At 39.3% G+C, this 17904-nt stretch overlaps 1 protein-coding gene across 1 annotated transcript in view; it reads right to left on the reverse strand.

The window, feature by feature from the left end:
- The window catches only part of FRAS1 (Fraser extracellular matrix complex subunit 1), a 422079-nt gene that overhangs the window by 218719 nt on the left and 185456 nt on the right, over positions 1-17904 (reverse strand). The window contains exons 10-14 of the mRNA XM_042984325.1: positions 14684-14773; positions 12795-12830; positions 11030-11177; positions 9410-9553; positions 7948-8082 (exon numbers count right to left, since the gene is read on the reverse strand). Of these exons, the coding sequence (XP_042840259.1) occupies positions 7948-8082; positions 9410-9553; positions 11030-11177; positions 12795-12830; positions 14684-14773 (553 nt within the window). The remainder of the gene's footprint in view (positions 1-7947; positions 8083-9409; positions 9554-11029; positions 11178-12794; positions 12831-14683; positions 14774-17904) is intronic.

The following is a 17904-nucleotide window of genomic DNA, read 5'->3' on the forward strand; positions in this document are numbered from 1 at the left end:
TTACACGGTGGGGCGCCTGGTTGGTTAAGCGTCCAACTTCAGCTCAGGTCATGATCTCATGGTTCCTGAGTTTGAGCCCCACGCCGGGCTCTATGCTGACAGCTCAGAGCCTGGAGCCTGCTTCAGATTGTGTGTCCCCTTCTCTCTCTGTCCCTTCCCCACTCATGCTCTGTCTCTCTCTCAAAAATAAGTAAACATTAAAAAAATTATTTTAATGTTTACATCATGGTTATTTATGATAATGGAAAAATTAGGAACAAACATCACACCACAGAGGACTGGCTAAATGAATTCTTGCATAGCCCCAGATGGAAAGTTATAAAACAGCTTTAAAAAGATTTTGTAGAAGGATAATAAATAACATGGGGAAAACAGGCAATAAAACTATATATAGAGTGTGACTTTACCTTTGAAAAATAAATAAATGTGTGTATATCTGTGTACATAACACACACACACACACACACACACACACACACTCATAAATTGGGAAGACATTCACCAAAATACTGACAGTAGTAATTTGGGACAGTTTGAGTCAGGGATTTTCGCTGATTTTTTATTGTGCCTTGAATTTTACTGACTTCATCAAGTTATTTTTTGTAATAAACATGAATTCATTTCGTATTTAGGGGAAAAATTTACTGAAAGGGGAGGAAAAAAATAAGCCTGTAATCCTTTTCCTTAAGGCACATGCTGGGTAAATAGCTAATTAATCTATTAACCACATTTGTGATATAGCTGAATGATTTACTCATCTTGGGTAACATATTTCAATTTTCAGCAAGGTCTTCTGTAGAACTTGGACCAAAGGGTTGACTTCCCAGTGGGCAGAGGCTTTGTCAGGTACACACGAAGAGAGATTTTACATGCAGGCCAGCTTTGCATTGGTACATAAGTCAAGGATAATGGCAGACATTCAGCTCATAAGAAATGTTCTTAAAGTTATCTTTTCTATCTCCTGCCCCTCTACCTGTACTTCTAAATCTACAACACAAGAACACCACAAGAGCTTTCAAATGCAGTGACCACCTTGGCCCAGCTTGAGCCAAATGGAGCTCTCAGATTCCACTTATCCACTGTGACCATTGGCAACCCACAGCTGCTAGGACTCCCTGGGTTGTTTTTTTTTTCAGCCCCCATTAATTAAATGGCTATTGATTTCTCCACTGATACCTTGATTCTATTTATCTACAGAAATTGAAAAGCCAGAGGGACCACCAACCAAAATCAAGCTTTTGATGGGGAGAATTCTCAGACTTCCTGGCTGCACTAGCATAGCCTGCTCAGATCTCAACAGTGATAACATGGAGGTGCTGTTTGCTCTGTGGGCAGCCTAAAAAGGGAGGGGAAGGTTGTGCAGGGAGAGAGTTGGGGTGGGGAATAGGAAAAAGAGAGAAAGAATGTATGCCATGTATGCCATATAGCCTAGTTAAAATAACTGAGAACCCTTGGACCTGGGCAGAAAGCCAGAAGTCTTGTCACTAGTTTGCAATCCATAGCTAAAATATTTGGGGGTTCAGATTTGTCAGGAAGAATGGACTCTGTCTGGAAGATAAACTCCCTTGCATTTGTGGCGGGCTTTCTCTGCTGGTATGTGATACTTCTGTCTGTCATTTGTCTTTTGGCATACGCAGCAGGGTCTGTAAGCAGCACAGGCAAATGCCAAACATAGCTAGTCTCCTGCTACAGCAAAGGTCGCAGGCACAACACTGCCAGCTGCTTTTTCCTTCTCTCCACTTAACCTTTACATGAATGTCCAAAGAGGGAGAGGCCTTGGACTACCATTGTCACCTGTTTCACTGGGTCTAGTTTACTCAAGAAGTATACATTCTAGGAGGGCAATCCTGTTGTGCTCTGTTCTGAAAGGCTTAAAACACTCTGTGGATACCACTTAATTTCCAATGATAGGTGGGTTTTTTGTTTGTTTTTTGTTTTTTGTTTTTAAAGAGTAACCCTTCCCACACCGATAAAGCACTCCACTAAGTTGAAGTGGAGGGAGATAAAGATAAGACAAACAGAGGTGGGAAAAATACAGATTCTGGAATTTTCCCCAGGCTACACCTAGCCAAGAAACGCTGACAGGTTTATTCCAGAGGGCCTTATATGCGCTTGGCACTGTGGGGAATTCAGAAGCATAAAACCAGTCCCTGCCTCAACAGTCAGTCACTTTCTATAATATACCTTTTTTAAAACTGCCTTTATAGCACTGATAGTAATGAATTCATCGACTGGTAACTATCTGAAATTATCTGTATACTTATTTACTGACTCTTCTCCCATTGCAAGAAAGTAAGTTCCTTAACCCCAGGGCAGTTTTCTGCCCATTCACTCTATATCCCAGTTCCCAGGTACATGAAAGAGACTCAACAAATATTCCTTGCATGAACAGAATGGAAGAGACAAGAATATCACTTGAAGCAGTAAGTCCCCTTTACAAGACACTCAGCAATTAAGTGAGAGACCGTAATTGCTATAGAATATCAGAAGAGTCTTGAGCAATGCATACAATTTAAAGAGCAGAACAGAATGAGCTAAGGCAGAGTGTGGTAGGATGTGCTGGGCCCCCAAACTGAATGTGTGATCTGGCAATGAAAGAGTGACTGATGACCCTCCAATTCTAGGGGGGTGTTGGAGGGGCCACAGAGGATGATGGCTTCACAGTGACCATCCCTACAGAACAAGGGGGTAAGGGAATCCTTGTCTTCTTGAGGATTCAGAACAGCAGTTTCATAAATGCCTTTGCCAAGAGCTCTGCCCCAGGTACAACTAGGCTGAGCTAAGCCACATGCTGGAACATAATGCCAAGACCCATTAAGTCTTCACTGCTTTGGCCCTGGCTCCAAGGGTCAGTGCTTCATTTCCACAAATGGTTGGGCTGCTCTGGTCAAACAAAATTCCAACAAATAATTAACTTGAGAAGTTCCTCTGTTCAAACTACAGCTTTTAAAACTCAGCTAGGCCAGCATCCTATATGTAAATTTTACAAGCTTAGTTATCCTAAGTTTTCCCTCTAATTACACCATAATTTTGGCTAAGAAAAAAAATTCCAGACTCTCAACATTTAATCTGAGCATTTTTAAAAAATGAAAGGATTTTAACTTGTGAGAATATAGTTTTTTTCTCCATAACATAGAAAAGTGGATTTTATTTTAAATCAGACACAAATGGCACAAAACTCTTTGTTTCTTAATGCAAGCTATTTGGTTTTCATTCTCATAAATTGAAAAATAAACAAAGAGATTCAATGACAATAGCTGCCTTTTGTTGCCCACATACAATGTGCCAAGCATAACATACTTATATTTTCAAACATCTTTTCTAATGTTCATCATAACAGTGTAAAGTAGATGATATTATCTCCATTTTACAGTTGGGGAAATTGAGGCTCAAGCAGTTAAATGACCTGTACAAAGCCATATAGCAGTAAGTGGCAGAGTTAAGAATCAAAATGATCCTCCCTCATACAAACCTGTAAAATGGTCAATGGCTTGGTTCTTTAAGTTTAAAAATCTGAGACTACACAGCAATCAGATGTAGAATAAACTGCATAGATTTGTATGTTTATATGATTATTTTTTCTTTTACATCTCTGTTAGCAGCAGCCAACCCAGCCTTGATTGCAAGCTCTCAATAGGAAAATATGACAGCATCTTATTTCACTTCATATCCTCAGGACTTCCAATGGTGGTCAAAGGAGAATGAATGGAGGAGCGAGAGAAATGGAACAGGGAAGGACAATGAAAGCAGAAATATAAGTCTTCTAACTCATATGGAGGGCTTACTAAGTGCCAGGCACCATCCTAAATGACATATGTGAATTCATTCATTTAATCCTTATACTCATGCTATATGGCTGACATTATTGTCCCCACTTTACCCATAGGCAGCTGAAGCATGGGGTTAAAAAATGCACTGTTTGTAGTGACAGAGCCAAGACTGGAGTCCCGATAGTTTGGCTTCCAAGCCTACAGTCTTAAGCACTGTGTCACAGTCCCTCCCATGTCTGGGTCTGCGAATGAAGGTAGCACTTGCCACAGGGTACACACAGCTCCATCCTCAGGTCTTTGTGAATACTGGAGGTTTGCACTGGACATATCAAACGCTGACATACATATAAAAATGGGCACCTGGGTGGCTCAGCAGTTAAGCGTTTGACTCTTGATTTTGGCTCAGGTTGTGATCTCACAGTTGGTGAGTTCAAGCCCCATATTGGGCTCTGCACTGACAGCACGAGCCTGCTTAGGATTCTCTGTCTCCCTCTCTCTCTGCCCCTCCCCTACTCATGCTCTTGCTCACGTGCTCTCTCTCGCTCTCTCTTTCTCAAAAAAAACATTAAAGAATAAAAATGGGTTGAATTCTACTCTTTCTTTACTCAAAGTTATAGTCTTATGAGCTGCTTATTTTTAACTAATCTTGCATGATGTGTGTTTGATTGTTTTTAACTTTTTTTTTCTTATGGGTTCCCTTACCTAGGATTTGTGTGTGCAACAGTTCAATGGTTCCACCAGGGCAGAACAGAGGTTGACTGAAAAGAGGGGTAAGACAGGTAAGGAAGAATGTTTTCAGGGCATAGTGAGGTGAGTCTAGATCCAGATTTAGATTTCATAACAGGGTTTCTAAGATGAAGCAATGGAACCACAACTCTGGTAGAGAGAATACAATAAATCCATAAGTGGTACCCAAAGGGTCATGCAGGAAAGGTGCAAGGTCATGCAGTGGGTGGGAGGAGCAAGGAACATCCACATCTGAGTCAAAACTGACCATCAGGCTGGGATGACTAAGACACAGGCTATTAATTCCTGGAAATGGGTCATAACAAGACAAGGTAGAAAGAAGCAAATTAGAAGCCCAGTCCTAGAACTTGATGTCCACAGGGTCCAGAGGACAGGGACAGAGTGGACAACAGGGCCGTTGGACCAGATCCAACTGGTGGCAAAGAAAGTCTAAGCCCGAAAGCCAGGTCTTAAAGGTGTGTTCTGGCCCCTAAGAGGGTGATTACTCTTTTGCCCTACCTGCTACAGAGAAGAGGCAACGTATATACTGCCTGTCTCCAACTTAGACTGGCATAAAAACTGGGTGGTGCTGAGCCTGAAGGGGAAGTGATCAAACTCCAACAGTTTGGAGTTTCATTTAGAAATGAAGCAGTGACTGGGGTATAGGAGTACCTAATGTAGTCTATAACTACAATAGCATTCAGTTTAATCAAGCACGAGAATGTAATAATGATATGAATATATGCACGCATAGGAACACATTCATCTGCACCTGTGTATGTGTGTGTGTGTATACCACAAAACCGAAGGGAAAAGGGGAAATGACAAGGGCCCTGAGGATGCGACTCTCTGGTAGGACTCAGTGTCTTCTCTCACCCCTCCCCTGATTTACCTGCTCCTACTCTTTTCTCCTGGTTTACCTGCTCCTACTCTTCTGTTGGAGAGCTATGTGCTTCTGTGCCACTTGGCTCTGCCCCATATTTTTCTCTCTGCCTTATATTCAACAGAGTGAGCATGAATATTAATCAGGTAATTGCTGGTAATTAGTTTCCTCAGCACAGTGTTCACTCTCTTTTGGTTTTGATGGGTCAATAAAGTGGCAAATTATGCTGGTCATAATATAAATGACCCTGCCAAGAGGAATCAATCCAGAAAAACCTGTTGTTACCATAAAATAGCAGGCTTCTTTTTGAAAAGTTTAGCACATGCTAGAAGAGGACTGGTTGACTGACCAACTTCCAAGGTCAACGATGAGAAGCCACCAAAAATAGCACAAGCACAAATGTTGCAAAAAATTCCAATAATGAGAAAGCTTATTTGGGCCATCTCAGCATTGAAACAGTATATGGAAATTGATCACTAGTTTTGCTTTAATTTTTAAGATCACTCTCACGTACACACTCTCTCTCTCTTCTTGCTCTCCTCTTTCTTCTCATTTTATGCATAAAAATGCAACCAGGCTGAACTAAAGCAAATTGGTTTAATTCCCTGGAGGGAGCATGAACAAATTTTCCCAGCAACTTTCTACCAGAGGCATTTGTGTATGGGTATGTGGATGGAATGTGGAAGCAGTCAGCTACGTAAACCAGTAATCAAATGAAACATTACTCATTTCAAAGTGCCCTATAACAGCATGAACATCACCAATTAAAACACTGAGCATGGGAGAAAGGAAAACGGCCCCTCAAAAAAAGAGAAAGAAAAAAGTAAATATGTATGTGGGATGTGTGGCAGGGGGTTGAGGTGTTATGGAGGGAAGAATAAAATCTAAGGGGAATTAATTCCCTTTTAAAGGCAAATCTGTCACAGGAGTGCTAGTAGGAGGTCTCTTTGATGGGATAGAAGAAAGGAGTAGAGAATACATTCATTAACTTCATCAAATTGAAATTTCAGCAGTTTACCTAAATTGCCCAACCATTACACACCTACAAAGGCATTTGGATGTGCCCACTTTGAGCCTGTTCTAAAATAACAGGTAAATAGCACATGATAAGTAAGAAACATTAAGGGGTCTTTTATCTCTTATGGCTGAGGCTCCTATTGAAACACTGGTCTTTCAAGGATCACCAAAGGATAATATGTGTCTTCATTCATCAAACACTTGTTCAACAAACGTTGAACACTTTGTGCAGCCCTTGATGTTGGGGATACAGAAGATATTTTTACAGGTTGCAAAAAGCCCTCAAGCCAGACTCAGAAGCTAGTGTGCCTTCTGTTTTGTAATGTGACTGGCTCCAGGATGAGCCCCACCACCGTCACATCAGTATGACATTAATAGTACCAGTGTTTCCCTTCAAGATGGTTTCTATTATCCCGTGGATGCTGCTTCTGCCCTCAACCTGGAATGAAGGAGGCCATAAGACTTTCCACAGAGCATCTTCCCATGCCATAGAGCTCATTCAGCCCACACAGCTGGTGAATACCATGCACTTACTCTCTTTCACTATATTCTCTCCAAATGATCTTCCTGAAAATCTAACCGAGGGCATAAATGAGGGAAGAATATCAGCCGACCCTAAGACCAGCCCACCTTTGAGTCTCATCACATCTCTGCCCCTCTCCTGCTCAGCTGCAGAGCCTAGCTCCCAGAGCTCCCTGGTAGGACACCCAAGCTTCTCCCTCTGGCCTGTCTGCCTGTTCAGGTTTGCCCACCACTGCACACCCTGCCTTGGGTTCTGAGCACATCTGATTGTGTCTCCTCCTGCAGACCAGCTAGGACCCTGCCCTTTGTCTTTGCTTCCACCATTACCCCTTTTCCCATTCCTGCATTTATTTATTTGTTTCTTATTCCTACATTTAACAAAATTCTTTAAACATTTACTTCTTTACTTATACTCATGATTATAATCACTATTAAAAACATCGTCCAGTATAAGCAAAAAATTAAATTACACTAAGACCACTCCAACCTCCAGAGACTATTATAATATTAAGAATATCAACTAGCTCTTTAGACACATAAAGCTACTAAAGCATGCAGACACTAAAGTAAGAGTAAATGGAAATGCCATCATCTATTTTGCAAGTCCATGTTTGTTACTTATGACGTCACTTTCTTATTTCTGTTTCTCCCTCTCTCTTCAGATAGAAATAAAGTTTTGAAAATATATAGATATATTTCTCTCTTCATTTTCATTTAAGCCCTATGTATTTACACTATGAAGGAATCACACTTACAATATAATGACAACCCTGAACTGAATAAAGAACTGTTCCAGTGCCCCAAGGTGTGGGCAGAAGGACTTAGAGAAATCTCACCACATGCACACATCACCAAAGCACTAATAAGGTTATGAAAACAACACGTGTCATCTCTCATCCACTGTTCTGGGCCCATCAGGAGTCTCTCTCAGAGTTTCTTCTCATACTTGAAAAGCTGCTCACAGCTCCCTGTGGCCCCGGATCACTTGGGGGTGGGGGTGGCTTTCTTGGTGGCCCAGCCAGTGATTACCTGAGCAGGAGTGGCGATCTTGGTAGAAGCCGTCCCCGCAGGTGGGCACACACTGGCCATGCTGCATCAGCAGAGGAGGCTGGCAGGACGAACATTCCAGCCCACTGGTACACGTGGAGCACTGAGGCTGGCAGGCTGGCTCCAGACATGGGTGGGAGAAAGAAAAAGGGAAGCCCTGATTAGCTCAAAGACACCACCCCTGTGCCAATTCTTACATAGCATAGCCCAATCCTGAGGCTCTGTACTGAGAACAAGAAAGGCAGGAAAATTACTCTACAGTCTTCAGTTGTGTAACACACACTTCACGCCAGGCAATTCACAAAGTGCTTTATATGTATGGGTGCATTTAATCTTTACAACAACCCTATAGGGTGGTTAACCCCAATTTTTCACGTGAGGAACAAGCTACTAGAGGTTAAGTAACTTGCCCAAGGTGACATGAAGCTGGCATTTGAAGTCAGGAAGTTTGGCTCCTGAGTCTGTGCTCTTCTTATCCAATAACCCCCAATACCTTTCTCACTCAACCATTTCACAAGAATATCCCTTGTCTCTCCTTCCACAACCCATGGCAGAGGTATAAATGACTTTCAAAAAGTCTAAAGATTAGGAGTCAGGAAAGAAAGTAGGGGGAAGTAAATAATTACCTTTCTCGAGGCTTGAAAATATCCTAGAAACTATTCTAGGCACTTCATGTATATTAACACTTAACACTTAATTCTCACAAAAAACTTCTGAGGAAGGTGCTAGCTAGTACTACCCCACTTTATAGGTAAGAATACTGAGGCACAGAGAGGTTGAATCTCACACCCAGGGTATAAACCTATATACTCTTAAATGGAGTATATATTAAACTTTAGCTCTATGAGTTAGAGATAGGGAAAAAAGTAACTATGATTTGGCCTCAAACAAGCCAAAATTCTGCCAGGTAAGATCTCCTTCTCAGTTGCATAAGAACTCTGAAAATTCACATGAACCCATTTTGGATCTCCTTGATAACCCACAGGAGATAAACTCTATTACCGATTATCTGTTTGATGTTGAACAAGCCAGTTAATTTCTCTGGCCCACAAGTTCCCCATTTGCAAAATGAGAAAGTTCTAGTAAGTGATTTTGAATGTCTATGTCAATTCCAAACTTCAATCTTGGATTAACTGAGTATCGTAATAAATGACACGAAAGATTCTGGCGATATTACTATCTTTGAAAGTCTTCAAAAAATGAAAAATCCAATAACAACCACCTAGTAACATCAGACCTCCACATCATCTATCCCCCAGTAAGCATGAAAACACCTGTGAAATGTCAGAAGAAAGACACGTGCAGGTAGAGATGCCAAGTAACCTATGGATGACATTACTACCTTCAAAGGGTTTTTGGAAGTTATGCATTTCTTGAGTGCATCACCCCTCCTTGACAACAGTGAGCCTCAGTCCACCTCTCGGCTATCTGCCCAGAGCCATACCTAAACAGAGAGCACCAGCCTGGTAAAATCCCAGACCACAGCTGTGCACACACTGTCCATTCCGCAGCAACTTTGTGGGGTCCTGGCAGAGGTCACAGTGCTCTGGAGACTGAGAGCAGGTCAAGCAGTCTGGGTGGCAATGAACTACAATCAAGGACAAAGAAGAGGAGAATTTGACAAAGACCATATCATTTCTCTTACATTCTTCCAAAAAAGAATCTACAGAGTATATGGGGCTATAGCGAAGAAGAAGAACAGAAAACTCTGGAACTTAGGTATGAAAAAGACCCCGAGATAGCAAAAATGATTTCAATGCAAGATTTCAAAGAATCTCTCCTTGTCTGAAACACTATTACTGTCTCTGGTAGCTCCACATTGAAGACACTAAAAATGTTACAGGACAGCCCTATTAATGCTTCTACCTGCTGGAATGCCTCTACAAACAGGAATCATCAGCTCCATAATATATGATTTAAATGAATTCAATAGTTTATGTTTTCTTAGATGTTTTTAAGCTTTGGCATGTATAGAAAGTTAAAACAAAACACAATTTTTAAAAAGTTGTTTAAAAAATACAGCCAGCTTTATTCTTTTTCTCTAAAATTCAAATCGCATTCAAAACAATTGGGATTATCATCGAATTCAATGGCAATTGTCAGCAAAGGACTTCTTTCAGGTTTTAAAGTTGTCAGGGACCTGATATTCAAAGTATAGTACATTATAATATGCTAAATATTTGTTTAGGAAAGCCCAGGGAGCCACTTTGGTGAAGGTAACGTAATTAAACCATAAAGTTGCTTTGCTTTTCCCATGATAAACTCTTCACAGAAACACTGTGATTAGCCAAAATAAGTTGAGTGCAACAAAAGCAACTGCCAATATGAAAAATTGCAACCCACAGAAGAAAACAATTAATTATGAAATATGAATGGAAGAAAATGCCACTTCTCCAAGAGAGACTAAGCTTATAGGCAAATTACTGCACAGCCAGAGCAACTCCAATGCTTGCCAACAATTATTAACTGGAACTAATTCAACCCCAGGTGATTTGAAAGCAGAGTTGCAGAACAAGTAGATAAAATTTTCTTTTGGAAGAAATTAATGAGTCTTTAAACTTCAAAAACCCATTTGAGAACTCCTAAGGAACCATCTGTTTAACAGCTCACCTTAAGAAAAAAAAAAAAAAAAAAGGACACCTGTAACAAACTTTCAGCAATTGCCCTTATATCTTTAACAATGGAACAGTCCTAACATATATATTTGCTTTTAAAAGTTTCTAAACTTTAGGTTATTTGATATCCATAATAATTTTGCAAGGTAGATGAGGCACATTTTATTAACAAGAAATTAAGATCTAAAGAGGGTCAATGACTCGCCCAAGATCACCTACCCGTAATCTGTTGAGTTTGGTAAATACATGGGCAAAGATTAAGCAATATCATTTGTTAGAAAAATTAGCAAGAAACCAATCAACCAACAAACCAACCTAGTAGGTGACTTAAAAAAAAACAAAAAACAAAAAACAAAACAAAAAAAAACCACGAAGCAGGGAGAAAGAAGATCTCTGAACTTTTTGACAGTGAAAATATCTCAGTAGACATAAATCAGACATGGACCCACCTGATGTGCAATCTGGACAGCACTGTCCCTTCACCACTTGGGCTAGTGTGGCCACTGGACATGGTGGACAAGAGGGCTCATAGCAAGTTACCTGAGAGCCCCAGCACTCACACACTTTGCAAGGGCCATCCTCCCACTTCTCCCCTTCCTACATGAAACAGTAAAGAATGATGTTATCAGAATTGCAAAGATTCAGAAGACAGTTTGCTGGTGGAGAACTTAAAGTTCCCATAAGGGACAAAATGAAAGTCCTGTTCAGTACCATGCAAATCTAACTCTGAAATAGGACAGTCATTGAAGAGTTGTTTGGGTTTTTTTTTTTTAATTTTTATTTATTTTTGACAGAGAGAAAGAGCATGAGTGGGGGAGGGGCAGAGAGAGAGGGAGACAGAATCTGAAGCAGGCTCCAGGCTCTGCGCTGTCAGCACAGCGCCCGACACGGCATGAACCCACAAACTGCGAGATCATGACCTGAGCTGAAGTCAGACGCTCAACCGACTGAGCCACCCAGGTGCCCCAAAGAGTTTTAAATTAAAAAGGATAATATTACTCCTTCTTTGTTTATAATTGATTTATTTAAATGTAGAACCCAGGCAGAAAAATAAACTGAGAACACATTCTGGGGCTCATAAGTAAGCAGCATATAACACTTGTTTCTTAGCCTATCTCACCAAAAAACACGAGAGGGGATTACTATGTACCTATGATTAGCGGGTACATTCCATGCAATCTTTATAATAACAGTGGGAAGCTGGTTAAAGCCCTGAGTTTTCTTACAGTTACTCCAGTAAGAGTAACAGTAGAGTCATTATATTCTTAAAATTACAGCTCTTGTATGACCATTTTTAGTGGGCCGTAGATGTGCCATGGGCTTTCTCACGCTAAAATATTCTTTTTGGTCAAGCAAATTATGGTAATGAACATTAATATTTTGATGGAGAATTCAAAGTGAATTATAAAGAACAATTCCCTTTTTGCTCACTATCCTACTCACCCTGAAGATAGGAAAGAGACAAGGGTTCCTACCAGAATGTTTTGGGGTGATGAAGGAGGTAAAACAGGAGAGAATAGAAGAGCATATTATAATATAAATATTTGATAAAATATTTATTAAACCAATTGATGTTGAACACTCCAAACAATTAATGTGGCTATAGTTAGCAAAAATGAATGACAATGTTAGAAAAATCAGGAATATTATCTTGAGAAGGCAGAAGTGCTTTTCTTCCATTTCAAGGCAGACTGGATTCCTGGCCCCCTTATTCTATAGCCTTCAAAATTTTAAGCTTGCTTGTGTGAATAAATGTGCTTGCACTTTACCTTAAAAAGGAACCATACAATGTTTTCCTGTAAACAACCTTAAAAGAATGAACAATCAGTTTTGTTTTGTGGAACTAACACTCCCAAACCCCAAAAGCTCTCCATGCTTTGAAGAACATGAAATTGCATGGATGGTTAAACTGAATTTTCTAGGCCAGAAAAAATCAGAAAGAGGAAATCATCACAAGAAAGGGAAAAATATGTGTAGGAGCTTGTAGTTAGAGAAGTATTATCAATTGGGGAAAAAATAAGGTAAATAAAGAAGCAAAGTTCAATGAATCAAAGTGTTAGTTATCATTAAGATTCTTAATCTGGGACCATGGTGCCAACAAACATGACTATTAAAAAATACTATGGCAGTAAGGTTTCCCAGGACAGTTTATGCAGATCATTGCTTAAAACAATGCTACCAATATCTATGTACAAGTTAAAAATCTATACTTACTGGAATACGTTTAACTTCACTTGCATTTGAGGGGATCTAGGGACAAAGAGAAATGTATTTATTATACCACTAAAAACACCATTAAACTGATCTATTTATTTTCTCATTTAAGAGTTATCCATTTTGCCCAAGTATCATGCAACATCATTCATTTATTATGAATAGAAAAAATCTATATATATCAAAAACAAGAAAAGCATACAATATGAGGTGAAGACAACATGCTTCAGAAATATTTGTGAATTCTGATTCTCCTTTTGTGCTTGAGCACATGGCTTCCATTCCCTTCAACATGAAGGGCTTCACAGTCAAGAAATCTAAGCCTGTGGGGGCAAACTCTTGAATCTTGTATGGTACCACAATACTCTGGGGATTTCGACTCATTTAAAGCAACTTGCTTTTCTTTAACTCTGCCGGGCTTAATTTACCTCCAAAAATGGGTAGGAAAATTGATACTATGGTTGAGAAAATAGAAATTCTTCATTTATAGGCAGCCTTTAATCTCCTAACTTCTTAAGAAACAAGAACTAAATTATTGAATACCACTATGAAACAAACAATGCCAACAGCATAACAATGATGCCATTTCTTTAGCTTTTTGTTTTTGTTTTTGTTTTTTTTTTAACGTGCCAGCATCTGTTCCAAGTGTTTCATAGGTATTATCTCAATAGCCCCATGAGGTAAGTACTATTGTTATCCCTTCTTCACAAATGAGGATTAAGTAACTTGTCTAAAGTTATAGTCAGCTAGTATGTGGCAAAGTAGATATTTGAATTTAGAGCCCAAACTGTTAACCTCACACAGTATTCTCTCCAGCATACACAGGTTGACAGATGCAATTTTCCCAAATCACGAAGAAAAAGTAGGTAGGAATCAAAGTACTTAATCCCAATTCTTATCATTTTATTCTGATTGGTCAATAAAGCAGTTGTCTTTATGATCAACTGGCCTATTTTTTAGAACACAATTTATCAACACTACAAAATCCCATGTGGAAGATCTAGGCTATACAAATAGAGCAAACTTGAAGAGATTAAGACAAATATTTTTTTTCTTTGGGTATATAATTCTTAAAAGTACAGACTTAGAAATAAAACCTTAGCAAATGGAATTTTGTCCCCCAACCAATCCATCAAAATCCTTTCCATTCTACCTGCAAAATAAATCTAGAGCCTTCCTTCTGAGACCAAAACACCATCACCACTCCTGGACTATTGGAAAAACCTTCCAACCAGATCACCTACTGCCAGCCTCACCCCCTTCCGTCACTTGCTCACAAAGCAGCCAAAGTAACCCTTTCACAAGTAAGCCAGATCACAGCATGGCTGCTCAAAGCTCCTACAGCTCTTGTCTGTGTCACAGTAAAACACACGTTTACCATGGCATCCAGGCTACCTAGTGGACTCCGGCACCAAATCCTTTCTCCCCCATTCTCTTGGTTCTAGCCATAGTCACTTTCTTGCTGTTTCTTGAACACACCAAGCACACTTCTGCTTCAGTCGTCTTCATTTGCTGACTCTTCCTAGCACATTTTCTCTCCCCAGGTAGCCACATGGCTTGCTCCCTCACTCCCCTTAGGTTTTGCTCAAATTTCTCCACATGAGAGACTTCTCCGATCATACACTAACCTTATGCACCTCCCTCCTCTCAGCTACTGGCAGGTTTTTGTCTGTCCCTTGTGTGCCTACACTAGAGCATGAGCTCCCCGCAGCAAGAGCAGTGACTCTTCGAGCTGTTTGATTCTGTGTCTCTAGGACCTAGCACAGAGTAGGTGTACACATTTGATGAACAATGAATGGGTAAAAGATATGAGAAGGTAATGCCCCCTCATCAAACTAATTTTGAATTATTAATTTTTAATAGTCTTCAGTTATTAGTCTGATACTCACAAATTCTACATTTTCTTCATAAACACAATAACCATTCCTTGAAATGCATTCAGGGCAGCATTTTCCATCTAAGTGAATTAATTCTTCACCCTGTAGAAGGATTGCAGAGGCACATATCAAATTACCATCTCTAGGTAGCAGTGCTAAATTGTACAACAGCTGGATTCCCTGACTGGAATGAAAAACCTTAGCAGATCCTTTGTTTTGGCCCATTGCTTACTCCATCTCCCCCTGTTGTCTTCCTATGGAAAATCTAGGCAATGCACCTCACCCCTCCAAGTGCTTTTGTATTCCAGTTCTGGAATGCATGTGTACAGATCCTTCCATCATTTCCCACCCATGACCAGGAGCTCCCATGAATAAGAATGGCCAAGATTGCGACGTCTGAGTGGTTTAGTTGGTTAGGCATCCAACTCTTAATTTTGGCTCAAGTCATGATCTCACAATTGGTGAGATGGAGCTCTGCATCAGGCTCTGTGCTTGGGATTCTCTCTCTCTCCCTTTCTCTCCACCCCTCTCCCACTCATGCTCTCTCTCTCTCTCTCTCTCTCAATCTCAAAATAAATAAACATTAAAAAAAAAAAGAATGGCCAAGATTAATTGTGGTAGTATTGGAAAGTTATGAATTTCAGGAAAGGATCAGGCTATCTTAAACATACAAGGTTTGAACTTGTGATTTGGTTTCATTAACAGTGCTCAAATCAAACCAACACTTTTTCTTGAATACGAAATCAGATACATCCCTGTATGCACAGATGCAGTCTCAGGAATAAATTAAACAGTAGAAAACTAATTTTTATTCAGTGTTCTGAAACTGTTATCCACATAATCACTATTTTTTTAATTAATTATAAGAGGAAGGAAAAAAGGTCACACAAAGAAGGTAGATGTTTAACTTTCAAAGTCTTACTATTTTAATTTCCCAATATTAATAATTTCATAATTTTTATTTTTATTATAAAATAATAAATGCTTACTAAAAAATTAAACAATTATAAATTCTATAACCTAGAAAGTACAATTCCACTGCCATCTACCTTCCAGGGAATCTGCTGTTAAAGACATGATTTTTGTTTATAACTTTTCATATGCATATACTAACATCTAATATCTATAGGCTAACGAGTATTCTTTAAAGCGCTTTCCACTTTCTAAAGATATATATACTGTCTAAAGAATGGTGATGTTTCTTTAAATCAAGACATTATTTAATTTGGGATCTACATTACATTTAAAGTGCAGAAACCATGTTATGTAAAAATTGAATAACGTAGAGCAAACAGAATAATCACAATGATATTTCATGTTTAAAAACACTTTGCGCTACAAAATACATAAAATAAAAGCAGTGGTTGTCTTTGAAATGCAGCATTATTGATGGATTTTAAAGTCTCTTTTCTACTTTTCTTGAGTTGTCAATTTGTGAAATGAATATGTATTATTTTAATGAAGGAAAATACACACTTTTAAAAGAAATACAAAAATACATGAATGATTGTAACTTTTTATAGTGCCTCAAAACTGATTTCAAAAAGAAAGGAGTTGTATAGACAGATCACTGTCCATCAAAATGTAATGCCCATCAGAGGCCAAGGGAGAGCAGTGGATGCTATAGCGGGCAGGCGTATTTACATATAAATGGTTTTGCAGAAACGTGACAAATCAGCTGGTAGCACAAGACTAACCCAGAAACAGTGAAATTTGCTGTCAAAGCATATAAAAGGGTTTATATGCATGTAATCTAAGATGCTTAAAACAACATTTTAAAGCAAGACAGAATATGTGTACTTCTATTGAAGACAAAACACGTGAGCAATTCTTGAGTGCCCACTCCATACATACAGAGAAAACTGAAAATGGAGCCGGCATCATCCCAGTAGGGCAAGGAAGGTAGCAGTTTTGAGTCTTCAAACACTACTGTAAATAACAGCAAGCCTTGCTGCTGGGGAACAAGGATTCAGTTTTGGTGAGGTAGGGAGTTCTAAATAGATGTGCTATTTATAGAAGAAGCCTGGATGCCCCAAACTGCGTCAGTTCACTGCGGTGAGGAGCTGGCTCCAATTAGCATTTGACTTTTGCTTTGAGAAAAATTGCTTTGCAGAACAAAACTAATTCTTTTCTTTTTAAGAGGATTCTGCTGCATAGGTCAGATGGAATCTGCTAAGCCCTCCCCACCGAATCACACCAACATCCATCCACCAGATGCAAGACTGTGTGATTCCACTCGCTTGCCCATTGGAAAAGGAAACACTCTTTTAAGGGAATTTTCCTCCACTGGAGAACGGAAAGGTACCTCATACTTATGGTATGCCTACCCTCTTCTGTGCATTTTGCTAGAAGCTTCAATCCCACCTCCCCACACTACCATCATTTTATGCCTCATATGTGAATGCTAAGTCCTTTAAAAAACAAAGTAATTTGACTTCTTGAATTCATGCTTAAAAATACCCCAAAATGTAGAAAAAATGAGAATCATCATACTATGCTATTTTACTATTGATTTTATTTGTGTTTTGGTGTCTAGGGATTTGGTTGGATACATCAGAAACAAATGTCATATGATTCTTTCCTTTTTTAAAAAAGAAAAACTGTGTGCTGATTTCCATGCTACTCAGAACACTGCTGTTGATAACCAATGTGATAATTCTTACAGTGGTGAAGGTGCACAATTCTGTCTCTTCTTCTAGAAGTTTATTTTTTTGCATCTTTGTGGATGTACATACACTTAGATTTAATCTATCCTTGGTATCTAGGATTAGAAACCAAATGACCTTGGTATTCTAGATAAGGCTAAAAGTGGGGTAGAACTGAATAAAAATACCAATAGCCTACTTTCACACTCCCCTGGCAGATAGTCATTTTCTTCAGATGCTCCTAATGCATTTAATTCATACTTCCATAATCATTGGTGCTACTGCATATTGATTTCTGTTTATGTATCTGACTTCCCCCAAAGCCTAGAAACTCTTGAGATTAGAATGTGTCTTATTCCTCTTTTTATCTCCAAGCTAAGCAGAAGTTAGGAAGTTTGTACTCCAGGCATTCACAAGGTCATTAACCAGTGCTATGTGCAGAAGCATGGCACAGAATGAAGGCTAAGGGATATTTCTGGTAAGGTTCAATTTTGGTTAAAATTTCATTCTGGTTCCAGTTTAGAACCCAGTGCCTTAAACCACATTTGGAAACACAGAGGTCACCTGGAAGACACTAGTTTAGTTAAC

The sequence above is a fragment of the Panthera tigris genome, chromosome B1, assembly GCF_018350195.1.
Source record: "Panthera tigris isolate Pti1 chromosome B1, P.tigris_Pti1_mat1.1, whole genome shotgun sequence".
NCBI classification, from domain to species: domain Eukaryota; kingdom Metazoa; phylum Chordata; class Mammalia; order Carnivora; family Felidae; genus Panthera; species Panthera tigris.